This window comes from Tamandua tetradactyla, chromosome 14 (genome assembly GCF_023851605.1).
Source record: "Tamandua tetradactyla isolate mTamTet1 chromosome 14, mTamTet1.pri, whole genome shotgun sequence".
NCBI classification, from domain to species: Eukaryota; Metazoa; Chordata; class Mammalia; order Pilosa; family Myrmecophagidae; genus Tamandua; species Tamandua tetradactyla.
Genome location: NC_135340.1, coordinates 82,311,918 through 82,339,419, shown reverse-complemented (window position 1 = coordinate 82,339,419; position 27,502 = coordinate 82,311,918). Strand labels below are relative to the sequence as shown.

The 27,502-nt window shown below is 36.2% G+C and overlaps 1 protein-coding gene across 9 annotated transcripts in view; it reads left to right on the top strand.

Annotated features, from left to right (window-relative positions):
- Window positions 1-25,065, top strand: part of DPP8 (dipeptidyl peptidase 8) — an 80,915-nt gene extending 55,850 nt beyond the window's left edge. For 8 of the 9 annotated variants that reach the window (XM_077128244.1, XM_077128239.1, XM_077128240.1 and 5 more), the window contains 8 exons: window positions 5,738-5,890; window positions 6,509-6,644; window positions 8,986-9,131; window positions 12,898-13,044; window positions 14,211-14,363; window positions 19,653-19,795; window positions 20,331-20,442; window positions 22,965-25,065. In XM_077128244.1, coding sequence (XP_076984359.1) covers window positions 5,738-5,890; window positions 6,509-6,644; window positions 8,986-9,131; window positions 12,898-13,044; window positions 14,211-14,363; window positions 19,653-19,795; window positions 20,331-20,442; window positions 22,965-23,087 — 1,113 coding nt within the window. In that variant the 3' untranslated portion in view covers window positions 23,088-25,065. The remainder of the gene's footprint in view (window positions 1-5,737; window positions 5,891-6,508; window positions 6,645-8,985; window positions 9,132-12,897; window positions 13,045-14,210; window positions 14,364-19,652; window positions 19,796-20,330; window positions 20,443-22,964) is intronic. The other variant, XM_077128245.1, reaches the window with a different exon arrangement.
- Window positions 25,066-27,502: the final 2,437 nt, after the last annotated feature.

Genomic DNA, 27,502 nt, shown 5'->3' with positions numbered 1-27,502 from the left:
ATGCGTAAGAATAACCTCCAGGATAACCTCTGGACTCTGTTTGGAATCTCTCAGCCATTGACACTTTGTCTCATTTCACTCTTCCCCCTTTTGGTGGAGAAGATTTTCTCAATCCCTTGATGCTGGGTCTCAGCTCATTCTAGAGTTTTTCTCAATCCCTTGATGCTGAATCTTAGCTCATTCTGGGATTTCTGTCCCACGTTGCCAGGAAGGTCCACACCCCTGGGAGTCATGTCCCACGTAGATAGGGGAAGGGTGGTGAGTTTGCTTGCTGTGCATGCTGGAGAGAGAGGCCACATCTGAGCAACAAAAAAGGTTCTCTTGGTGACTCTTAGGCCTAAATTTAAGTAGGCTTGACCTATCCCATGTGGGGTTAAGTTTCATATGAACAAACCCCAAGACTGGGGACTCAGCCTATAGCTTTGGTTGCCCACACTGCTTGTGAGAATATCAAGAATTCAACTTGGGGAAGTTGAGTTTTCCGCCATTCTCACCGTTCCACGAAGGGGACTTTGCAAATACTTTTCCACTCACTGATCAAATCACTCTGGGATTCATCAGGGCATCACCTGGACAAACCAACAAAATCTCATGTCCTATACAAAGTTCCATGTACGTAAGCTGTTCAATCAACTATCTACATAAGTTATATTAGGATATGCACTAGTCAAAGTATAAATTTGTACCAAATAAGCATTTTTTGCTTTAGTCTCACACATAAGTTGAAATTTTAAAATATTAATTACTCTCTATTTTCAGCACACTGCAGTAATGACATTCTTTTGTTCTTTCTTATGCAAAAACAGTTTTTAAATTTGTACATTTAGTCACTATCATTATACACTCTAGGCATTCTTAGATTATACCATCTCAATCTTTATTGTCTATCTTTCTTTGTGATTTCATTTATGCTCCAGCCCTCCTCCCTCTGTCATTCTCATATGCAGCTTCATTCAGTGTTTTAACATAACTGTATTACAGTTAGGTAATATTGTGCTTTCCATTTCAGAGTTTTTATATTCAGTCCTGTTGCACAATCTGTATCCCTTCAGCTCCAATTACCCAATATCTTACCCTATTTCTATCTCCTGATGGTCTCTGTTACCAACGAAATATTCCAAGTTTATTCACTAATGTCAGTTCGTATCAGTGAAACCATACAGTATTTGTCTTTTTGTTTCTGGCTAATCACACTCAGCATATTGTCCTTAAGGTCCATTCATGTTGTTACATACTTCATAACTTTATTCTGTCTTACAGCTGCATAACATTCCATCTTATGTAAATGCCACAGTTTGTTTAGCCAACCATCTGTTGATGTACATTTTGGCTGCTTCCATCTCTTGGTAATTGTAAATAATGCTGCTATAAACATTGGTGTGTAAATGTCCATTTGTGTCCTTGCCCTCATGTGCTTTGAGTAGAGACAGCATATAGATGAGTCCTGTTTTTTAATCCATTCTGCCAGACTATGTCTTTTGATTGGAGAGTTTAATCCATTAACATTCAGTGTTATTACTGCATAGGTAGTACTTTCTTCTACTATTTTGCCTTCTGGATTTTATATGTCATATCTAATTTTCCTTCTTTTTACCTTTACTCATAGTCTTCCTTTCTACACTCTTCTCCACACCTCTCTCTTCTGTCTTTGTATCTGTCTCTAGTGCTCCCTTTAGTATTTCTTGAAGAGCTGGTCTCTTGGTCACAAATTCTCTCAGTGATTTTTTGTCTGAAAATGTTTTAATTTCTCCCTCATTTTTGAAGGACAGTTTTGCTGGATATAGAATTCTTGGTTGGCAGTTTTTCTCTTTTTGTCTATTAAATATATCATACTACTGTCTTTTTGCCTCCCTGGTTTTTGCTGAGAAATCTACACATAGTCTTATTGGGCTTCTCTTGTATGTGATGAATTGCTTTTCTCTTGCTGCTTTCAAAATTCTCTCTTTCTCTTTGAGATCTGACATTCTGATTAGTAAGTGTCTTGGATTATGTGTATTTGAATCTATTCTGTTTGGAGTACGCTGTACTTCTTGGATCTGTACTTTTAAGTCTTTCATAAGAGTTGGGAAATTTTCACTGATATTTCCTCCATTAGTTTTCTCCTCCTTTTCCCTTCTCTTGTCCTTCTGGGACACCCACAACACGTATATTCATGTGCTTCATATTGTCATTCAATTCCCTGAGTCCCTGCTCATATTTTTCCATTTTTTTCCCTGTATTTTCTTTTTCTTGCCGGATTTCAGATGTTCCATCCTCCAGTTCACTAATCCTATGCTCTGTCTCTCAAAATCTACCATTGTAGGTTTCCATTGTTTTTTTCATCTCTTCTACCTTGCCTTTCATTCCTACAAGTTCTGTGATTTGCTTTTTCAGACTTTCAATTTCTTCTTTTTGTTCATTCCTTGCCTTCTTTGTATCCTCCCTCGATTCATTGGTTTGGTTTTTGATGAGATTTTCCATGTCTGTTCATATATTCTGAATTAATTGTTTCAGCTCCTGTATGTCTGTTGGTTTGTTCCTTTGACTGGGCCATATCTTCAATTTTCCTAGTGTGATATGTTTTTTTTGCTGGCGTCTAGGCATTTAATTACCTTAATTAGTTTATTCTGGAGATTGCTTTCACTTCTTTTACCTAGGGTTTTCTTGCTGGGTGAGTTTGTTGTCTCTCTGTTCTTTGACATTCAGTTCAACTTTATCTGGACCTCTAGCTTAAGTTTTGTTTAACAGAGGAGAATTTTTCAGTTCTTGTTTTCTTGTTTCTTGCCCTGCTTGTGTGGTGCCATTTTCCCCCCACACTTAGGAGGGTCTACTTAGATATTATAGACCCCAGCCGGATTTTCCCAGGCCAAACTGGCCTCCTATCAGGAGGAAAGAGTCACCTGCGTCGGTTTTCCCTGAGGGTGAGACCCAGCAGGTTGAAAGACTTTCCTGTGAAATCTCTGGGCTCTGTTCTTCTTATACTGCCCAGTATGTGGCGCTTGTCTGCCTGCAGATCCCACCAGCGTATGATGATGCAGTACCTTTAACTTTGGCAGACTCTCCGGTTCTGGAGGGGCTCACAGCCGGTCCAGCTGGTCCAGACTGGGGTACGCTGTGTGTCTGGTCACTGATATGGCCCCAGGAGCTGTTCTGTTCTGTTTCTGGTTATTTAGTAGTTGTTCTGGAGGACGAACTAAAATGCGCACATTGTTAAGCCGCCATCTTGACCCGGACTCTCCAGATATGTTTTTAATGAACTAAGGTGAATAAAGGCAAAACTAAAAACTGTAAAAAAAAATAAAAGGAGTTACTTTTGGAGGACCTCTGTTGTTGCTCAGATATCGCCTCAGTCTCCCTAAGTCCAGCTCTGCAAGTGAAATCATTGCCCTCCCTTATGTGGGACATGACATGCAGGGGTGAAAGTCTCCCTGGCGATATGGGAGATGACTCCTAGGGATGAACCCAGACCTAGCACTATGGGATCAACAATTCCATCCTAACTAAAAGGGGGGGAAAAGTGTAATTAATAAAGTATCAGTGGCAGAGAGAGTTCAGATAGAATCAAGAGGCTACTCTGGAGGTTGCTCTTACGCAAGCTTCAGGTAGACCTTGCTATCTGTCATAAAACCCCCAACCAGGACCATTCCAGTCAATCCTAAAGAACACCTAGGACAATATATAAGATTCCACAAGGGTTCCATGCACTAGAGTAACTTTCCGGAAGCCTACAATCTCCAGATGGGTCCCTAGTCCAGATAAGTCCTGAAACCTAGCCCAGCCCCTCCAGATCATCAGATAGTTCCATCTCCCTACCCCATATTAGTGACAGACCCTTCCAATAGCAAAAATTTAGAATTGCCGTAGCCCAGACAACTCCAGTAAAAGGTATGGAAAGATCAAAGGTGATGGTGAAATTATGCATAGAAGATAGACTTAACAAATGAATATGAATGCTGAATCATTACATTGATATCTCTTTTAGTATTTTAGAGCAGCTAAAAGTAAAAACCTAAAATTGTGAAACTGTAACCCATGTCAAAGTCTGAAATATGTTCTACAACTAATTGTGGTTCGTGCATTGAAATTTATAGCTCTTTTGTATATATGTTACTGTTCACAAAAAAAAGAGGGAAAAAAAGTCGATTGTGATGATAAAGTATTTAAGCCCTCTAGCCTCCTGTATTCTGGAGCAGCTAGAATCAAAAATTTGAGAGGATGGTGTGGTAGCCTATGACAAACTCTGGGATGTAACCACTATTTGAAGAGTGCTTTGAAAACTGTTGCTTTTTTATTTCTTTGCTTTGTATGTATGTTGTACTATAAAATAAAAAAAGTTAAAAAAAATAGAATGAATAACTTCCATCCTATAGTAGAATTAAAAAATAAAAATAAGGACAACAGAAGGCAGGAGGGAAAAGAAACAAAAAAAAAAAAAGCAAGGAAAATGGAAACTGCAAATTAGGATTGTAAAACTAAACCCAAGTATGGTTGCATGACAATGTGAATGCGATGCCAATGAATTATACACTTAAAATGGTTAAAATAACTAACTGTATGTTATATATGTTATAATAATAAAAAAAATTTTATGTTAAAAAAAAACAACTTCTACCAACGGCATGCAACTTAGGTGTCTTTTTCTAAAAAAAATTAGAGCATTTGTAAGGTTTACAGAAAAATCATGCAATGGATAGATACAGAGTTCCTAAATACCCCATACCTTCCACATACATGCACACACAATTTTCCTTATTAACATTTTGCATTAGTGTGGTACCTTTGTTACAACTGATGAAACAACATTATTACAATACTATTTTTTTTGCTTTTTAATGATATATTTTGTTTTATTTTCATTAATTTTTAAGTTAAAAAAATTACAAGAAAGAAACACAAACATTCTTAACATATGCTCATTCCATTCTACATATATAATCAGTAATTCACAATATCATCACATAGTTGCATATTCATCATCATGATCATTTTTTAGAACATTTGCATCAATTCAGAAAAAGAAATAAAAAGACAGCAGGAAAGTAAAACAAACAAAAAAATCAATAGGCCAAAATAGGGCAGTCAGATTCACAGGTTTTATGGAACAAATTTCAAACACTAGTCAAAGGACGTGTATATATATATCATCACAGATGTTAGCATTATTTTAAAATATAAAAATATGATAAATATGTAATTGTAATGAAATTGAATAAAGAAAGAAGGCAAAAAAAAAATCAGTTGGCCATAGAGGTGAGGGTTTGTTTCTGAACTCTCAGTTCAATTCCATTGGTCTGTATGTCTGTTCTTATGCCAATACCACACCATTTGATTACTGTAGCTTTGTATTAAGTTTTAAATTGGGTAGTTTAGTCCCCCGACTTTGTTCTTCTTTTTCAAGATGGTTTTGGCTATTTAGGGTCCCTTACCCTTCCATATGCATTTGTTGATTGGCTTTTACATTTCTGCAAAGAAGGCTGTTGGAATTTAATTGGGATTGTGCTGAATCTACAAATCGCTTTGGGTAGATCAGGTGTCTTTCTTTCCTTCTGGACAGGATCTATTCTTAGCTTTAAGTCATAAACAGAACTAACTTGGATTTGTTAGTCTTGGTGGCAGAATGTCAAAGAGGCATAAATTTAAGTCAAATAATTCAGAATAAAATTGGAGCCTGAAAACTACTTTTTAGATATCTATTTGTTTAATTACTGGCCTTGCCAAGGTCATGTTGGCACTGATTTTTTTGTTTTTATTTTGGCAGATCCAGGTTGATGAAGTCAGAAAACTGGTATATTTTGAAGGCACTAAAGACTCCCCTTTAGAGCATCACCTGTATGTGGCCAGTTATGTCAATCCTGGAGAGGTGACAAGGCTGACTGACCGTGGCTTTTCCCACTCTTGCTGCATCAGCCGGGTATTGTCCCTTTGTTTTTCTTATTTCTCTTTTTTTGAACAATGGAAAAGTTGACGCACAGTACAAAAACGTCTTTTCCTGAGCCATTTGTAACAGTACATTGTCAATATGGTGCCCATAATCCTCAGATACTTTCATGCATCATTCCTACAAACAAGAACATTCTACATAACCTCAATGCAACCATCAAAATGAGAGGAAGTATGAAAATTGACATCTTTACATGATTACAATCTAATCATCAGATACCATTCAAGTTTTGCCAATTGTCTCAATAATGTCCATTTTGCAAAAAGGATCCAGTTCACACATTGCCCTTAGGTTTCACATCTAAGTCCCTTTTTGAAAAACTTTTCCTGTTTTATTAAAAACTCTCTGCTCACATAATACTTATTTTGAATGATGTGAAAACTGGCGAAATTGTCCTTCAGAAAGTTTAATTGTCATAGGAAAAAAGCTTAGTCTTAACTTCAAATTGTTTATTTACATGAGTGGTCAAACTCTCATACTCCTGCCATAGCATTAATGCAGACATAACAGCAGATAATCCTTCTTTTTATTTATTTTTTTACTTTTACTTTTTCCTGGGGAAAAAATGATTGTTTCTCCTTTCTCTAGCATTGTGACTTCTTTATAAGTAAGTATAGTAACCAGAAGAATCCACACTGTGTGTCCCTTTACAAACTGTCAAGTCCTGAAGATGACCCAACTTGCAAAACAAAGGAATTCTGGGCCACCATTTTGGATTCAGCAGGTACTCATTTTCTCTGAACATGACCTTAAATATTAAGGATTAGTATATTAGTGTACTGCACCTGTGTCATATGTCCACATTTCTTGGACGGAATCTTCTTATCTATTGCTACAGACGACTGCCTGTCCCTGAACTGCTGGACTCCTGTTTGGTCCCACCCCTCCCATCCTGTCAACTACCAGCTCCAGGCAGGCGCAAACCTGGAAGGTCCTTTTGAAAATAAAATTAAAGTAGTCAAGATATCAGCTGGGAAACTTGATATTATTCTTACATTTACATAATTTCCTAGTAAATAGATGAAATTGAGGCTAATGCATACTGATCTAGTAAGACTCTTTGAGCAGGGAAGCTGCAGCTTTCCTAAACTTTAAAAAAAAAAAAACACTCTATAGTGGCCATGGTAATAAAAGGTAGAGAGAGCACTTGCTCTGTATAGGAAAGAGGGACATTGTACGTTGTCTTTTTTTTTTTTTTTTTTAACTTTTTATTTTGAAATGATTTTAAACTTGCAGGACAGTTGCAAAAATAATAAAAAACCAAACATATGGAATAAAAATAAATAATAGGGAGAACAAATGTTAAAATAGATTTAGAGTGAAATGCTGGTGATCGGTGAGGGGAGGGGTGGGGGTATGATATGTATGAATTTTTTTCTGTTTTGTTTTTATTTCTTTTCTGAATAGATGCAAATGTTCTAAGAAATGATCATGATGATGAATATGCAACTATGTGATGATACTATGAATTACTGATTATATATGTAGAACAGAATGATCAAAAGTTACGAGTGTTTGCGTTTGGTGTTTTTTGGTATTTAAAAAAAATTTTTAATTAATTAAAATAAATAAATAATACAAAACCCATACAGAGAAGTCCTCTTCAACCAACCAGATCCACCAACTTTTTTTTTTTAACTTTAAAATAACAACAGTTTATTATTTCTTATGATTGTGTGGGTTGGCTGCATCAGTTGGGGTTCTTAGCTGGGGTTTGGACATCCCAGATAGCTTTATATGTCTGGTCTTTGGTGCTGGGGCACCTTGTATCTTGTCCCTGTAGCCTCTTTCTCTCCATGTGCAGATCCACCAACTTTTAACGTTTTGTCACATTTGCCATATCATTCTATTTATCCATCTACCCATCCATCTGTCTCTTTTCTAAACATTTGAGAGTATATTATATATATTGTGTTTCTTGAACACCTAATACTTCCATTGTGTATTTTCTAAGAGCAAGAATATTCATTTAAGTAACCACCTTAAGTACAGTTATCGAGTTCAAGATATTTAACATTGATATAAAGCTTATAGTCTTTATTTCCAGTTTTTTCATCTCAGTAATGTCCCTTTGAGCCTGTTCTCCCCCATTATTAGATCAGTCCAGGATCATGTATTACATTTAATTGTCATTGTCTTTTTTTTTAATTATGGAAACATATAAACAACAATAAATTTTCCATCTCAACTACTTCCAAGAATACATGAATTATCTATTTTTAAAATGCTTGATTTCTTAAGTCTTAAGTTTAGACTCATTTTATGTATCTTCTAACCCGCTATCCCCAAATCTATTTTCTATTAAGTATTTTTATTCAATTTATTTTTTTTAATCTACCAAGTGATTGAGAAATTACTATAGAACCAAAGGGCATAGATGTATTTTAATATCCACAGGCAAAATTTGTAATGTGATGATCTCTGCTTAAACCCTTAAACCTTCCAGTACGCACAGACACTTAGGAGAGGTTTTTTTTTCATGAATCAGAGGCTGATATTGACTTTTTTTTTCTGAGTTTTAGTTAGGCCTATTCTCTAATGATCATTGTAATATTCAACAAATGTTTATTGAGCACCTGCTATGAATATGTCGCATTAGCTAAGTTAAATTTATATTTCCAGTTCTAACCAGGTATATGACTTACTGGACCAAGCTCAGTGTATTTATACAGTCCTGGGTGTAAACATCTCCTAGGTTTGTTCCAAGGATTATTCATAATACTATGTCCTATTTCTGAAATAGATAATTTGATATGTCCATTCAATTTTGTTTTTGTTGTTGTTGGTTTTGTTTTTATTTTAAAATGAATGTTCTTTCTTAATTTTTAGCCTGCTACTTGAATGGGAGATGGTCATTTATTTGTGTGTGGGTAGAATATCTTCTTCCTTGCCCTCAGATTATAGAGCCCCCATAAGAATTCCTTTTTTTAATTTTTATTTTTTAATATGGGCAGGCACCGGGAATCAAACCTGGGTCACTGGTATGACAGGCAAGAACTCTGCCACTGAGCCTCCGTTGCCCCAAGAACTCCTTTTAAAGGTTGTGTATGTTACCTACTCAACAGGTCCTCTTCCTGACTACACCCCTCCAGAAATTTTCTCTTTTGAAAGTACTACCGGTTTTACATTGTACGGGATGCTGTACAAACCTCACGACCTACAACCTGGAAAGAAATACCCCACTGTGCTGTTCATTTATGGTGGTCCCCAGGTGGGCATATTTATATACATATATACATATGTGTATCTATAAATTTTTTTGCTGTTTTGTGTTTTAAATGTCTAGTTGGGTTGCTTAGGTTTTGACAAGATTTTGAGCATTGTTGGGGCTCTCTATTTTGTTTTTTTTAACTGTGGTTTATGTTGTAATTATTTCGTTTAGGAATTCAAGAATATAGGTTTTGTTCAATGGCTAATTTATAAATCACTAAGTCAGTTTCTTAATTTACAGTGAGAAATTTTATGGGGAGTGCTTTATTCATGTCAATAGGTAAATATGTTGCTTTCAATGTGGGAAAACTTGTTTTGGAAATGCAATTAAATAATTAAATTTCATGGTCAAAAAAGAGCACCTTAACAAATGCTTTCAAAAAGCCTTGGTAGCCTAGTGAACTCCCCCTCTTCATTCTAAGGCTTTGTGTTCCAAATAGACTAGAATTGTTTTATCAGCTAGTTAAGTTAACTGCTGAACTACTGTTCAACACGGTAAGAAAAATTACACCTTTATTTTCCTTTTTCTGAATTAATTATTAGCATTGTGGGTATTAAGTAAATGATATTGACAGTCAGAGTAAAGATTATGGATAGGTGAATTGGTAATTTTAAAAATGTCTATTCTTCTTTATAAATCTTACATTGAGCCCTTGAAGAAGTCAGAATATAATCATAGTGCTTTCATAATATAACTGTTGTATGTTATTGGACTCAGTAAATATCCTTTCTAATTATACTGAGTTATTTAGCACCTGGCAATTTATCTCTTTCCAATGAAGAAATAACATAGTAGATATGTAATATGTGAAAGACACACTATAAAAACCAGCTGGTTTTCTAGATTTTAAGATTAAAGGACTCCTTATATTAGTAAATAATTAAGTTTAAAAAGTCATAACCAATGCAATTAAAACAAAATATTTTGGAATACCTTATACTTTTTATATACTTAATACATTTTTGTACTTACGGAAGCAATCATTTGAAATGTTAAAAGTGAATGCCAGCGTATGGTTTTTGAAAAGCTGTAGGTGACATAGGATGATTTGTTGATTCCTTTCTCAAAGCATTACAATTTGGTGAGGTCGTAGCAGGATATGGGGTTCAGTTTAGAGGGCAAGTCCCAGGAGTCTCATTCCACCTGGGATTCTACATACTAGCATGCCTCTGGCACTGCAGCCCACTGAGAGATCATTCATCCTCTTAATTGATGGCTCCATTCAGGTCAATTATGAAGAAGCTTCTTAGGGTAAGGCTAGGTCTTTCTAATAGCACACCAAAGCCTTGTGAAATTTGATAGAGTGTAATATTCATGTCCTAACTGTGTTCTATGTTGGTGTATGTTCAGTCAGGCAAGATGGTCAAATCCATTAAAACAACAAGGCAGTCACAGTTCATTATATAAAATGAATCACTTTATCACTAAATGCTATAGATTAGAAAAAAGCAAAATACAAGAAAAGCAGAAGTCATCACTGCTTTAATCCCATTAAAGTCATCAAGGCATGATTTAAAAAAAAAAAGAATGGAGGTCGCTGAAGGATGCACTGACTGAGAAATAGATTTGCAAATGATGGTGTATACCTATAATCAAATATTGTGCTGCTACAAAAAAGAACAAAGTCGTGAGGCATGCAACATTGTGAATGAACCTGTGGGACATTTGATGAGGCAAAATAAGCCAGAAACAAAAGAAGAAATACTGTGTAGTCTCATTTAGAAATACTTATAAGGAAACAGGGACCTAGATTATAAACTCTTATAGCAGTCACATTTAGTCCAGAGTGGTAATTGTTATTTCTGGGTTTTGAGCGGCTGTTTTATATATATATAACCTGGTATTTAGAGATTAGAACAAAACTGAAAATGTTCTAAGAAATTATCTTGATGATGAATATACAACTATGTGATATTATTGTGAGTTATTGATTATATACCAAGAATGGGATGATCATATGGTAAGAATGTTCGTGTTTGTATGTTGTTATGTTTTTAAAAAAGAAAAAAATAAAGAAAAAAAACAAAGCTGATCAGGTTGGGATTAAAGTAATTCAGAATACAGGCATAATGAAGACGTTGTTCTCCCTCGTATGAAACATTCTTTTTTGTACACTTAATTGCCGTCTTTATCTACTCTGGGTTTCACTAAGTTATACAGCCCCAATCTTTATCTGTCTTTCTTATTGGTGTCATACATGCCCCTATCTTCCACTTCAGCTCCTTCCTTTTAAAAACAAACAGGTTTGTCCAACAGACCCTCTCCTTCCAAGGCAGGAAGAGGAAACATTCTCATATCTCTATTTTTCGTTCATTCTTTCAGCAAATAATTATTGAGTAACTCTTATGTACAGTGAGGACCGCAGTGAATATCAAACTTCTCCAAGCTTAGTGGGGAAAATAAGCAAGTAGAAATATAAGCACTATAACTTCAGATAATGGAAGCTATGAAGAAATTAACTGTGAAAAGGTATACTAAGGTGACTAAGATAGAGTAGAGAGTTGTTCTGATAGGAAAGTCAGGGAAGGCCTCTCTAAGGATACAAAGTATGGTAAAGAAAGCATGTTAAAGATCTGAGGGAAGAGCCTTCCAGACAGAGGGAACAGTGAATGTGAAGGTCCTGATGTGAGAATCAACTTGATACAGTTGGTAAGGAGACCAATATGGTTAGGCAACAGTGAGCAAGGGCATAAATGGTATGAGATGAGGTCACAGAAATAGAGAAAGGTCAAATAATGTAAGGTCTCAAGAGCCAGGGCACGTAGTTTAGCTCTTATTCTTAAGGGATGGTAGATTGGGTGAAGCCAAACAGCAAAGTCAAATCTGATTTACATTTTTTGAAGATCACACTGCTGCTATGTGAAAAGACAATAGAAGGGCAAGACTAGAAGCAGGAAGATCAGTTTGGCAGTTTTGTAGTGGTGTTAAACATTCGAAAGTGCAAAAGGAGAAGATTCCTTTTCTCCTTGCAAAATCTAGCCCAGTAAATACGGAATAAATAATTATTGATTGAAGATAGCATCAGTTCATATTTAAGTCCTGGCTGACGTGGTGTTCTATTGGTTTAAGCCAGAGAAAACTTCTTTCTAGTTTTTGCTGTAATCTTTTTTGTTTAATATCGATCTTAGTGTCCACTAGACCTTGAACTTCATTAACTTTTTGTTCACTAATTATTATCCTCTTTTCACAAGAAAAGTTCTATTCCTGGTAAAGCACAAAAATATATTTAACTTTGGAGTATAGTTTCTAGGGTGATAAAGTGATTTAAAAATTATCCTACAGCAGTGAGATTTATGTAACAGGAAAAAAGAAACTCTACTTGCCACAGTGTTCCATTAAAATTCTAAGTATTCCCACTATTGTTTAGAGACAACCCCAGAAGAGATGGGGGGGAGGAAAAATGATCTTATTTATCCTTGTCACTGTCGTTTGAGTGACATAATTTGTCATGTCAAAAAATGTTACCATTTTTGTAACATTTCCTATGAGGTAGGTTGATTCCTTTATCTTAAGTGTAATTAATCTCTATGTTACAGTTGTTAAGTCTGTTGGTGAGTAATTGCCCTGAACCTTGAATGTAAAGTTGCAAGAAGCAATATAAACGTGAAAATATTTGTTTTTTAAAAAATAAATCCCTTAAAAATCATATTAAAAAAATAAAAATAACGAAATTTAGACTTCCTACTGTTTGCAGAGTCTTGCCTCTCTTGTGCTTTTGTATGCTAACCATATAATGAATTTCACTGAAGTTGCATTTCTTCCTCAGGTGCAGTTGGTGAATAATCGGTTTAAAGGAGTCAAATATTTCCGCTTGAATACCCTAGCCTCTCTGGGTTATGTGGTTGTGGTGATAGACAACAGGGGATCGTGTCACCGAGGGCTTAAATTTGAAGGCGCCTTTAAATATAAAATGGTGTGAGCATAAAAACATTTTCATTTTAAAGAGACATACAATACACCTTTCCTATTGCATTGTTTGGTGTGAAACCTCAGAGAGAGAGAGTTGGGAGAAGGACCTAAGAGAAAGAGTCGAGAGTTGGGCGATGAGAGGAAAGATGCAACTCAATATTCAGCAGGCTAGTTTATGTCTACCAGGATGTAACTTCAGGAAGCTTAGAACCATTTATATAGAGAGAAATACCCTCTTTCCATTTTTTGTATGTCTAGCTTAGCCAGAAGGCAGCACCATTTAGTTTTCAACATCCTGTATGCTGTTGAGAGGAATAATTGAGATTTGTTCTGTCCTCTGTGAAGAGGGAAACCAACTGGTTAGTTCCTTCCTTGTGACAAGCCTCTTTCTCTCTACAGGAGGCTTTAAATGCTACCTTTTAGAGATGCCCCTTGTCCTTTCTGCTGCTTTGGGAAATGATGAGAATCCGATGTTCCTTTTGCACAGTAAGGCAATTACTGTGTTTGCCAGTGTATTGGACATGCTGAATGAGACATGGGGATTTTCTCCCACAGCCAGTTCTTTGACCTTATGTTGTATTCTCATGTAAGTTTTTTTGTTTTTATTTTTGTTTTAGGCTCAGTAAAGTGAGGTTGTGTGCACTGGCAGGCCTAGAAATATAGACAGGATGGTGGTGGCAGTAGGAATTAGGACATAGTAGGACTTTAAAGAGATAATATGAGATAGTGTGATGGGGAAATAGAACAGGGCTTCGTGACTGATTCCCTCTGCTTTATTGCACTAAGTATTAAAATGGAGAAATAAAAGTAGTCAATCTTTTTGTCTTTGGGTATGGGAAGGCTTGTTACAAGGAAGTTGCTGACCTCTTAGCAGACAACAGAACAAATGGAAATGATTACAGCGTTGGACAGTTTGAGTAGAAATAGGAAAGAACTTTATGACTAAGAGCTAACTAAACCCAAGTATAGGCTAGCAACAGGAGGTATAGACCCTTATCTTTGAAAAGATTTTTAAAATTGTTCTTTGGGCAAGCAAATCCAAGTTGATAATGAATTCCAATCTAAAAAAACTACAAGTACTATTAGTAAAAAATTTATCAGCTTTATAAGTACTCTTATGAGACTCTTTTTTTTATTAGGATCACTGACATGTTCTCCTTTTTTTGACAGGGTCAAATAGAAATAGATGATCAGGTGGAAGGACTCCAGTATCTAGCTTCTCGGTATGATTTCATTGATTTAGATCGTGTGGGCATCCATGGCTGGTCCTATGGAGGATACCTCTCCCTAATGGCATTAATGCAGAGGTCAGATATCTTCAGGGTACGTGACTTCCTATTTTATTTATTTTTGTGTTGAGGGCAGAATTTTCTGTAAATTGTGAGGATATAAGAAATGCCTATTTTATAAAGGTTAAAAGAGTTGGCAACATTATGAATGTTAGGGTTTGTATGTTTAATGGCCATGTGAGATTTAAGTACACACATAGATGTACACATACATACATGTAACATTTCATATACAGATATTGGCTATTTATAGACATATGCTAAAAATTATTTTAGACAGTCATGATTAGTAAAACATACACCCTTACATATTGAATTGTAATTACTTGTTTCATTGTTGGACTGCAAACTCTGAGGACGGGACCTGTCTGCCCTGTATACTTCTGTATTCCCAGCAGCCAGTATAGTGCTTGTCACATTGTAAGCTCTCAGTAAGCCTGTTTTGAATGAACAAATTATTAAATATGCAAACAGTAATTACAATTATATAAACAAATTCTTAGATAAATATAATAGAGGTAAATACATTAAAAAGCTAATAGTTGTTAAGGGAAAGAGAATTATGAGTAGTGTTTTTCCTTTTTTATTATTTCAATACCATGACTTTATTTTGCATTGAAAAATAATTTTTACTTTTAAGGATAAAAATAATTCAATTTTTGTTCCTATGTATATATTCAAATAATCTTATTTATAATAACCACAAAATGAACTCAAAGCTGCCACAATTTTTCCCAGGCTCACAGCTGTTGAGAACATAATAAAAATCTTTAAATCTGAAGTATGGGAGTCTTAAAATGAGGCCAGTTTTTAGTACTCATAGTTCATTCATTGTTTTAAATTCTGTAGAGCCAACAAAAGCTGAAAAAGGAAAGAAAAAAAAAAGTAGCAACTTTTCTCATTTAAAGCCAATAATTCTCACACATTTTTTTCTAGTAGCAAGAATGAGTTTACATTGAGCCATTCATATGCTCCAGTTCAGTCTCCTCTTTTAACAAAGGGGCCCACATTTGAATACCAGCTAGCTCAAGTTAAGGGGGTGGTATGCAGCACACCCACGGAACATGAAACTGACTAACTCACAAACTGTTGAAGTCTTGACCTTGGCCTTAGCACTTCACTTCGATTTTCTGAGTCGTGTGAGATCATGTATGCCCCAGTCATGGAACTCAAGCCTGAGGATAATTTTAGCCTATAAATTTGCAGTTGAAAGTTATCATTGCTTGCCATCTGTGATGGTTAAATTCATGTGTCAGTTTGGTTAGGTTATGGTGTCCATTGTTTCGTCCAGCAAACAAGTGTTTATTACTGTAAGGTTATTTCGTGGATTTAAATCATTAGTCATTTGGTTGCACCTATGACCGATTACATCTATAGTCAACAAAGGAGATTGCCTTCAGCAATGAGAGAAATTTCATCCAATCAGTTTAAGGCCTTAAAGGAAGAACTGATGATTTCAGCAATCAGAAAGAAGATTATCTATCTCTACTTCAGCCAGACAGCTTCTGGGGAATTCATAAAAACCATCATTGGAGTTCCCAGCTTGCAGCCTGCCCTGTGAATTCAGACTTGTCAATCCCCACAGTTGCATGAGCCAATTGCTATAATAAATCTCATAATATTTATATGCATGTGTCTGTATGTCTATGTGTGTGTGTGTCCATCCTGTCTGTTCTGTTTCTCTGGAAAAGCTTGACTAATAATGATTTTAGGACCAACAGTGGTTTTTGAAACGGAATCTGACGAATGAGATTTCTGAGTTGGCTCTGGGGTATTTAGAATTGGTTCTCTAATCTGATTAGGTTAAAAGCCACTATTGACTCTCTTTCCAGTGATCCACATAGCACTTATAGTCCACGGCATGAATTAGCAATAGAGATATGCAAAAATATCACCATTGCATACTGCAACTCAAGTGCCTCTAAGAGGCACGCTCTGGGTAACAGTGTATTTTATACCTTAACAGAGTTTGATGGAGTTAAAAAGTATAGTGATGAGGCCGGCCATGGTGGCTCAGTGGCAGAGTTCTCACCTGCCAGGCCAGAGATCCAGGTTTGATTCCCAGTGCCAGAGATCCAGGTTTGATTCCCAGTGCCTGCCCATGCAAAAAAAAAAAAAAGCATAGTGATGTTGACTGGTTGTTCTGAAATACACTGGATGTAGTTGTTAAAGAAAGAGATGAGCTTAGAACTTTGGATTCCCAGCTCAAGTACCACATGAAAGACATGAAAGTTTCTGTGTGCCCTGAAAGAATCATTTATTTTTTGTAGCCTCAGGTTTCTGTAAACCAGACCCAGAGTCTTATTGTGCAAGAAGCTGAATTACCACATAAATTGGATTCCTGACCTTGCAAGCTGTCTGCTATTAAAGTAAGGTCATTGATTGGAAAGGAATAGGAAAATTGGAATGGGGACATTTGGGTTGATGATGGTGGTGGGGACATTGAAACCCTAGATTGTGCTGAGTTATCTTTGTCAGATAAACCTGTCGTCTGCCTTGAGGAATCATGAAGAGATTAACCCTGCTGTGCCTGATAAACTTGTAAATGTCTCCCCTGAGGAAACAGCCCTCACACCTCCATCTGAAGAGCTTAACCCTCTTTCACTGGATGAAACTAGTGGAATGCCCTGAAGTAGTTGCTTTGTAAGCACTGTTAATTCCTCTCATGACCCACCCCCACGACCCCTCTTTTCTTCCAGGCTTATAGCTAGACTGAAGTCCCAACAAGCAGCAAAAGGTGAGGTACAAAGTATGACCCAAGAGAAGGTGTGCTGCACTTCAGAAGAACTGCATGTTTTTTCCAATTTTTATAGACAAATTGGGAGTATGTGTGGGAATGAATATTAAGGGTATGTGGGATAATGGTGAAAGGAATGAAACTTTATATCAGGCTGAATTTATTGATATGGGCTCACTAAGCAGATATTCAGTGTTGTAGCTCCAGGGATTAGAAAGGATTCTAACAATTTGGGTGATTGGCTAAAGCATGGATCAAAAGGTGGCCAGCATTACCTGAAGTTGAAATGCCGGAACAGCTCTTGTGTAATATAGATGAGGGCATGCGGAGGCTTAGAGAGATTGGGATATTAGAGTGTATTTGTCATGTAAGAACTGCTCACCCACCTGTGTCCAGAGGACACACCTTTCACCAGGAATGTGAAGAATAAATTTATGAGAGCAGCTCCATCATCCCTGAAGAACTCTGGTCATTCTTTTCTGTAAATCAGCTATTATTGTGGCAACTATTGCTACTGAACTTGGATGGTTAAATGCAGTTAAATGCAGTAGGAAGATGGGATCCCAGCTGGCAGGAGTCAGATGACAGCACTTAATCACCAAAAACAAGATATGCATAGCTACTATAATGAACAACAGAGTCAAATCAGTAATTGGAATAATCTGCCAGCCCCAGAGACCAATGCTAAATCCCTGATATGGCACTATTCCCTGAGGTTATCCATCTACAGGTTGATTGTACTGGATTCGGATTTGCCTTCCCTGCATGCAGTTCTTCTGCCAAACTGCCCTCCGTGGATATACAGAATGCCTTATCCACCACCATGGTATTCTGTACAGAATTACTTCTGATCAAGGAACCTACTTCACAGCAAAGGAAACGTGGGAATGGGTACATACTCATGGAATTCACTGATCTTACCATGTTTTCCATTATCCTGAAGCAACTGGATTGACAGACTGGTGGAACAGCCTTTTGAAGACTCAATTACAGACCAGCTGTGTGGCGATACCTTGCAGGGTTGGGGCAGTGTTTTCCGGGATGCTGTATGTGCTCTAAATCACCATTTATTTTATGGTGTTATTTCCCCAGTAGCCAGAAGTCATGAATCAAAAAATCAAGGGTGGAAATGGGAATGTCATGACTTACTATTATCCCTTATGATCCACTGGAAAACTTTGTGCTTCCTGTCCCCACATCCTTAAGCTCTGCTGATTTATAGGTCTTGGTTCCAAAAGGAGAAGTGTTTCTATCAGGAGACATAGCAATGATTCCACTAAACTGGAAGGCTGCTTTGGATTCCTCAAGCCTCTAAATCAACAAAGAATGGAATTTCTGCACTAGCAGAGATGATTGGTCCTGATTATCCAGGGAAAATAGGCCTATTACTACCCAATGGAGGTAAAGAAGAGTTTACCTGGAATACAGGGATCCCTTAGGATTTCTCTTGCTAGTCCTGTGCCTTGTGATTCAAGTCAATAGAAAACTACAATAATCTACTCCAGTCATGACTACTATATGGCCCAGAAACTTCAGGTATGAAAGTTCAGTTCACCCCACCAGACAAAGAACTATGGCCAGCTGAGGTGCTTGCTGAGAGTAAAGGGAATATGAAATGGATATTAGAAGAAAGTAGTTATAAGTATAAGCTATGTCTACATGACCAGTTGTAGAAAGGCGGTCTATAATGGTTATGAATATTTTCTTCTTGTTTTGTTATGAATGTTTGTATTTATATAGACATAAGGCAAATATCTTTGTTTTTATTTCCTGTCTTATCCTCTTATCTTACAAATGGTATCAACTTTAATGTCATAGTGTTTAAGTTGCAGGATATCAAGTTTTGAGTAAATATCGGGTGGTGCAGTGGTGGCTCAGCAGGCAGAATTCTCGCCTGTCATGAGGGAAACCTGGGTTCGTGTTCAGAGCCTACCCATATAAAAAAAAAAAGTGGATGTCACCCAAGGACTGGCCTCCTTTTCTGGGGAAAGGGTTAATGTGTTTCCAGTTGTGCGCAGGACAGTTGAATTATGTTAGGTGAGAGTAAGACTGTTAACTGTTTTATTTAGAGACTAAGTATGGTTTAAGGAGATGTATATGGGTACTTAAGTTAAATTTGGCTGGGTTGTGGTATCTAGTTGTTTGGTCAAGCAAGCACTGGACTGATTGTTGCTGTGAAAGTGTTTCCTGGATTTAAATCATTAGTTGATTGCATCTGAAGCTGATTCGATCTTTAATCAGCAAGAGAGATTACCTTCAGCAATGAGAGAAGTTTCTTCTAGTTAGTTGAAGGCCTTAAAGAAAGAGCTGTTGATTTCAGCAGTCAGAAAGAATTTTTATCTCTACCTCAATCAACCAGCTTTTCCTGGGGAGTTCATCAAAATCTTCATTGGAATTCCAGTGCAGCTGCCCTATACAATTTGGGCTTGCCAACCCCCATAGTGATGTAAGCCAATTCCTATAATCTCCTAATATTTGTGTACATACACGTATATATATCCTATACGTTGTCTTTCTCTGGAGAACCCTGACTTATACACCATCCTTTTTTGGACTGCATTTGACTGTCACTCTTGGCTTCTGCAGGTTGCTATTGCTGGGGCCCCAGTTACTCTGTGGATCTTCTATGATACAGGATACACGGAGCGTTACATGGGTCACCCTGACCAGAATGAACAGGGCTATTACTTAGGATCTGTGGCCATGCAAGCAGAAAAGTTCCCTTCTGAGTAAGTTCAAGATTTAAAATTAAGATTATAAATTTAAAATTGTATTTTTTAAGCTGTCTTTAATGATAATGAAAAGTAAAAATACCAAAAAGCCAAGGTTAATATTTTATAGAATAGTACTAGAATGTCACAGCTTAATTACAGGCGAGTTTCTATAATTTCTTTTGTTTTGTTTTTTACAAGTTATATTGGAAACAATGGCTTGTGTTGAAAGAAATACACAGCTGTTTCAAGATGGAGAAACATTTATTTCTCAAATATGTTTATGGTTTGTTTCTTTTTCCTGGAAATGTGTTATAATTATTGATATGTTCTGATATCTAAAAAGGAAATTGAATACGTGACCTTTTCATATTTTTAATCTTTCATTACATGTAGAATCTGTTTAATAATTTACAAAGTAAATATTGGAAATGTTGACTCCTTATTCCAATATTACAGTATAAGGAAGGTAACATAGTTTTGGGTGATTGGTTTAAATTAATTGTTTTCCCCAAATACTCTACCTAATCCTCTGATATTTCCATTTCTCCAGACCAAATCGTTTACTACTCTTACATGGGTTCTTGGATGAGAATGTCCACTTTGCACACACCAGTATATTACTGAGTTTTTTAGTGAGGGCTGGAAAGCCATATGATTTACAGGTGAGTTATTCTACATTTTCTAATTAAATGAACTAGTGATTAGTGATTGGTTACTTTAAATCTAATAAATTATGGAATAACGCCATGGCCTCCCTCTGCATAAGAGAATTAAAGTAATGAATAGTCAGTAGTGTCTCTAATTAGATAAAAATTAAGATTTTTTTGAAGTCAGAATGAAAAACTGGGCTATCCAATTATGATTCCTGTATCTGAATTTTCTTTCACAGTTTTAATATGCTAAGGAGTCCATTCACTATTCTCCTTTGCTTTTCTTTTTCCTCCTTGAAGGTGAAGAAATGCTACTTGATTTCATTGTTGTAAAAGGATTTTTAGGAACTGTTTTAAATTTTCTCCTTTTTATGTTGGCATTGAAGCAGAAATCACTAAGTTAACTTCTTCCATTGCTTCATTACTCAAAATAAGTATTTTTAATGCAGTTTTATTGAGATATATTCCCACAGCATAGAAATCATCCAACGTATACAATCACTGGTTCACAGGATTATCACGTGGCTGTACATACAGCCTCATGATCAAATTTAGAACATTTTCATTATTCCAGAAAAGAAATAAAAAGAAAAAAGAAAACCCTAATCCTCCCATACTCTTTATCTCCCCATATTATTGACCCATAGTGTTGGGTGTGGTACATTTGTTACTATTGATGAAAGACTATTAAAATATTACTGTTAACCATTGTACATAGTTTTCAATAGGTACATTTCCCCCCATATACCTATTATTAACTCCTTAGCGTCAGATCATGAAAGAATTTTTTAATATTTGATAATTAATCACGGACACTGTCCACCACAAGAGTCTCTGTATTATACATTCCCATGTTTAAACCTCCAGCTTTTCTTCTGGTGACATGCATAACTCTAAACTTCCCCTTTCTACCACACTCACACACCATTTAGGATTGTTAATTATTCTCGCAGTAATGTGCTACCATCACCTCTGTCCATTTCCAAACATTTAAGTTTTCCCTAGTTACACATTCTGCCATATTAAGCAAGTGCTCCTCATTCTTTATCTCATTCTATATCCTGGTATCCTATATTCTATATTCTATGTCTCAGTTTACATATTATAATTAGTTCATGTCAATGAAATCATAAAATAGTTCTCCTTTTGTTTCTAACTTATTTCACATAACATAATGTCCACAAGATTCATCCATGTTGTCACATGCTTCAGGGCTTCATTCCTTCCTGCTGCTGAATAATATTCCATCATATGTATATGCCACATTTGTTCATCTATCACATTTGTTGATGGACATTCAGGTTGTTTCTGTCTTTTGGCAATTGTGAATAATGCCTCTGTGAACATTGGTGTGCAAATGTCTGTTCATAATCCTGCTTTCAGATCTTGCGGGTATGTCCCAAGTAGCAGGATTGCTGGGTACTAAGCATCTCTACATTTAGCTTTCTGAGGAACTACCAAATGGTCCTCCACAGCGGCTGTACCATTCTCTATTCCCACCAACAGTGAATAAGTGTTCCAATTTCTCCACATCCTTTCCAACATTTATGGTTTCCTGTTTGTTTAACAGCAGCCATTCTTAGAGGTGTGAGGTAATATCTCATTGTAGTCTTAATTTGCATTTCCTAATAGCTAATGAAGCTGAGTGTCTTTTAATGTGCCTCTTAGCTATTTGTATTTCCTCTTTGGGGAAATGACTATTTTGCCCATTCAAAATAAGTTTTTAAGAGAAGCCGTTCTCCCTTTTTCTTCCTTTCTATTCATTATACATATACTGTGCCCATAAGAAATAAAAAATATTACATTTTCCTTTTTTCTGAATTTCAGTTGACATTTGTGTAAGTAAACCATGAGATAAATATTTATATCTAAATAACCATAGTTTATCGGTCATTCTTTCAAGTTAAAAATGGGAGTATCATTTAAAAAGCTGCAGTTCAGCTTGCAACTCAGATGTGCAGGTGCTTTTCCTTGAAACTGCCGTCATACTTCAGTATGTTGCAGAAGTGCTTTCTGCATACTTCCTATTTCATCACCACAGAATATCAGAAAGGCATTTATTCAGAGGTCACAATTTAATACAGTTCTGGTTTTTACGGCCACTTAAGTGGAAGCGACATTTTTCTTTCTTAGTGCAAGTGTGTAGTGGTGGAGAATATAGTGACTACTGGTACGGTTTCATGTCACTGCCTTGATTCATGCTAAGGCACTGGCAGGTTTACCCATGCCTTAATGTTGTTCTGAAAATAATTTTGACCTCAGGGATCCCTTATAAGTGTTTCCAGAAACCCCCAGAAGTCGGCAGATCACACTTAGAGAACTGTTGGTCTACTTATAAATAAATCTTTCTGTAAGCCTAATGGTATAGAGAGAATAAGAAGGAGAAAAGAGCCTTTACATAGGATGTATGTGTGTAATATCCTAGAGAGGCTGTGCTCCATATTATTAATCCTGTAACACACCTTTGGGAAACTTTGGAAGGAAGTGTATTATGAAATTCTAATTTTTTGTATTTTGATATTTTTGTTGTTAAGATCTATCCTCAGGAGAGACACAGCATTAGAGTTCCTGAATCCGGAGAACATTATGAACTGCACCTTTTGCACTACCTTCAAGAAAACCTTGGATCACGTATTGCTGCTTTGAAAGTGATATAATTTTGATCTGTATAGAACTCTGGGATACACTGGCTGCTTAACCAAATGAGGATGTTTAATCAACATAGAACTAGAATTGATCCATCACATTTTGGTACCTGCCGTGTAACATCTAAAAGTAAATTTGGTGCCATGTAGGTGTCTACAGCTTGTGAACAGTAATCTAATACCTTAACTACACACACAAAATTGAATGACATATTTCTAAGGAACCCAGCAATACCATGAGAATTACTGAAAGAAATCAGGCATTAGAACTACATATCCATACTACCCTGTTTTCACTTTTAAAAGCATTGTAAGTCTCATGGATTTAATTAGTGTATTTTTACAGTATATTTCTGAGTTTGTTAAAATAAGATGATAATAGTGATTGGTTTGGTTCAATTCCAGAATCTCTGACTAGTTACAGGTTTGATAGCACTTAAATGTAATTGAATTACTTTATGCTTCATTGCTTGGGGTATATACAGCTTGTTATGAACTAATCACTATTAAACCTAAGACTTAACCAGTCATTAATGATTTTCAAGAATAACATAATGGCCTCCGAAAAATACTTATTTTGGTTCATGCAAGCTCTGACCAGTTCTTAGCCAATTTAAACTATATCTAGTATAAACAGTACTCATTTTTCTTTGATGATATGACAGTGTGGGTTTTTCCTTTCGCATAATGGCGAGTAATTGTATATGTAGCATGGATTTAATTAGTCTTATGATATTGATAATTACAGGCAGAAAAATTTTTTATCAAATGATAGAGCTTAAATATTTGCAGGCAATTTTTTCCTTTAGGAAAAGGGGAAAAAGTACACATTCACTTGTATTCTTCAGAAAAGTTAGTGATGCCAGTTTCCATTTGGTATTTCCTTATTAAAATATTCCAGAGTTTTAGGGAGGTGGAAGGAAATCACCATGTGGTGGGGGAGACCAGGATGTGGGGAATGACAGGGAAAAGAGGCAGTGAGGGTCTGCTAAAGAACTAAGCAGAAGTATACTTTTATTAAAAATACTCATGAAAAAGGTTTAGAAAGTGAAAAATTAAACTCCCAGAATGTTAGTTAAGGAAACCAGAATTAAGAAATCACTCTCTTGCCAACAAAGCTAAAGACTAACTTTATTCAGGGAAGGAAAAGTTACTTATAGTTACTTTCGCAATTCTAATTTTAAAAAATTTTTCTTAATTTTGGGAACCTTACAAATTTAAACTTTATTTATAAATTATTTGAGCATAAAGCACTATTTAGATATTGTGAGCTTAAAACAACGTTTCTAGATGACCCCTTTTATTATAAGATGATCCCAGCAAGCCGTGGCTCTCCTTTTCAGTGTTTAAAGCCTAAAACTAATTTTCTTGATGGCCATGACATGCTCCTGGTGTAGCCCAGCACTAACTTGAGAGAGCTGGTAGGCTTTTAGGTGCAGATTGGGATCTGTCTGCTTGGAGACTACAGCTACTAGATGGGTCACACTGAAGCCAGAGGCAGGGAAGGCATCTGTGGTTTTGACCCTTTTTATCAACAACCTTAATGTTTTGGAAGTTGTTACCAGCACTTTTTAACAATAGTCCAAGAAAAAATCACTGTTTTTCTTCTCACCACTACAGAGAGACTTCTTCCATGGATAGCACAGTTTCCATTAGTCAGTGTGGTGATTGTGTGTCGGAGGTGGGTTTCATCACTGAGGACCAGGTGGGAGGTGTGGGGAGCCCAGAAATGGCAGGGCGACCTGGATTCTGCCCTTGGGAAGGAGATTGGGTTTTTGCTGTTTGTGTATTTATACTGTATCATAGATACCACACTTTTCCTTATTGTTTATATTAATGTTTGTATTAATGTTCATGTTTATGCTATTTTCCCATGCCAAGATTTGTTTGTATTTTTTCAATGTTAAATTAAATTGATTTGGGTAACTTTTTTTCCCCAAGAAAATATTTTCCCCTGTGATTTAAGTATTATATCTAGCTATTGAAAGTGTTTTTGTTTTTGTTTTTTATCTTGGACTAGGTCTCCAAGGATCTATTCTTACGGTATATCGCATGCAAAGTAGAAATGGTGCACAGTGGCTTTAAGACAGCTATTTGTTTGAAACCTTTTACCCATCAAGGCTGGTTCTTCAAAATGTCATCTCATATTTTACGAAAACAAACCTTAGCGAACCTTATATACTCTTGAATTCACAGCTGTTTTCCTTTTGCATATTGCCTTCCCCTTTCCTCTTAGCAACTTTCCTTCCTCCATCACAGGGAATGCTTTCTGTTATAACTCCTGGTCATTTAAATGCCACGGTACGCTGGAGGAAAAAACACCTGACTGAATTCACTTACAGAAATACAGCCTGGCTGAATTTGCTTTTTACAACATATATGGGGAAACATCACAGTCCATTCAAGTGATAAGAGGAAATCTCACTAAAACTGCTCATACCCTGTCCATAAGTGACATAAAGGCAAGAATATAGTAGCAATTTCTGTGAGAGCCAAAAAGCACTAAGTTGAACAACAGAGTGGGTTTTTGAGCCTTGATAAATGGGTACACTTAACCACCAAGAAATACAGTTACTTGAGCACTATAGAGCAGAGGATCCCAAAATTTAAGATTCACCTGGTATGCTTACTAAAGGAAATGCTATGGAGTCTTAGAAATTTCAGTTCAGTTGGTTTAGGCGGAGACCAGAAATCTTCATCTCTAACAAGCTTTTCAGGAGATTCTGAGACAAGTTGTCTGTAGACAGCTTTAAGTAACTTCAACAGAAAATGAAGTTGAAGTAAGAAAATAATAAGTGATTTTTAACCCTGGACTGTTTATAGGAACCTAAAACAGTAATCAAGAAAGCTGCTTCATCTGTGTTAACTGTTGTCCCTTTCTCACTCTAAAAGAAGCAAGAGGTATAATTAACTTTGTACCCCCTTTGTTTGGAGATTCATTTTGGAAAGGTTTTTCCTTCTGTGCCATTGCTGGCTCTTTTCTTCCAGAACCTCACACAGATGCAAAGAGGATGAAGTCACAATATATATACATTACGTTTTAAAAGAAGGAGATAGATATTGATGCAAATATGCTTACTTGGTTTACTACATGTTTTACTCCTTACAGAAGGTGCACCCTGCCTCTGTAACATTCTCACTTTAGGTGGAATGAGTCCTGTAAAATAGATCTCTCATTATTATAGAATCATAAAATTTTCAAGCTGAAATAAATTATTGCTATAACCTAATCTAATATACACATTTGGTAGAGGAGGAACCTACATACTAGAGAGAGGAGATATCCCCATGGCCACACAGCCAGTTGGTGTTCAGTTGGTACTAAACTCATCCAGATGTCCTGAAGTCATGGTAATTAAATGATATAGAGAAAAGACAAAAATTTAAAGAAGTATTTATTAATATATTCCTATAAAACATTTTAAAGGCAACTTCATTTAAAGATGGTTAATTTTTCCATTCTAAAGTAAATGCTAAGCATGCTTATAAATAAAACAGTACTTTTGAGTAGTATATGACTTTCTAAAGTTAATTAAAGCTGTTACACTGAATGTTTCTTCCTTTGGTGTATTGGGGGATTTGGGGACTTGGAATATAGAATAGAATACTTGCTTAAGCCTGAGAGCCAATCTTACAGGTGTTTGATGTAAGAAGAGATATGGCCATATCTAAATTATATGTAAGGTAGGTGTCCATTCCCAGCAGACATAAAGGAATAAAGAAACTTCCCCGTCTCTTACCTTCCTAACCCCACCCAGCTTTACCTATCCATTTTGCAACCTAGAACAGAGTTAGTGCAAGGGGCTGGCTCTGGCTTTAATTTGCCAGGGGACAACTCCGGATAATCATTTCAGAAGACCCTCACAGAGAGAGAAAAGGTAGTATTTTTTGTTTGTTTGTTTTTAAATAATCCCAATACAAATTTTTATTGTATTCAGCACAATTGGAGTTCAGGTCTTTAATTTTAGAACATTAAGTGCCTGCCGTTTTATGCATTGGCTTGTATAAAAAGAATTGCATGTCTCACTTCAGTAAGCTTATGGGTTTTCTCATTTTTGGCTACATGGCTTTTAATCATGTAAAGTGAAACATTTAGTTTTGTTGTATTTTATTACAGGTTCTTTGTTGCAATAAAGATGCTGCTAAATGAATTGATTTAAATGTTCCTTTCCCCCCCTCTTCTCACTTGAATAATCTTTCCTTGATTAATGACAACTGTAGAATGACTGACACACAAGGTCATATACTTATAATGGAAAAGGGACAGTGCAGGATTATATTACATTACAGTAACCAAAAATGCATTCACACCCGAAGGGAGAGCAGGTGGTACTTGGAGCCAGTGATGAGCATAATCCTATAAACAAGTGTAGGTTTGTTGGGGGTGCCACTTCTTCCACTGGAATTCTCAGAGTTCATAGTGGTTT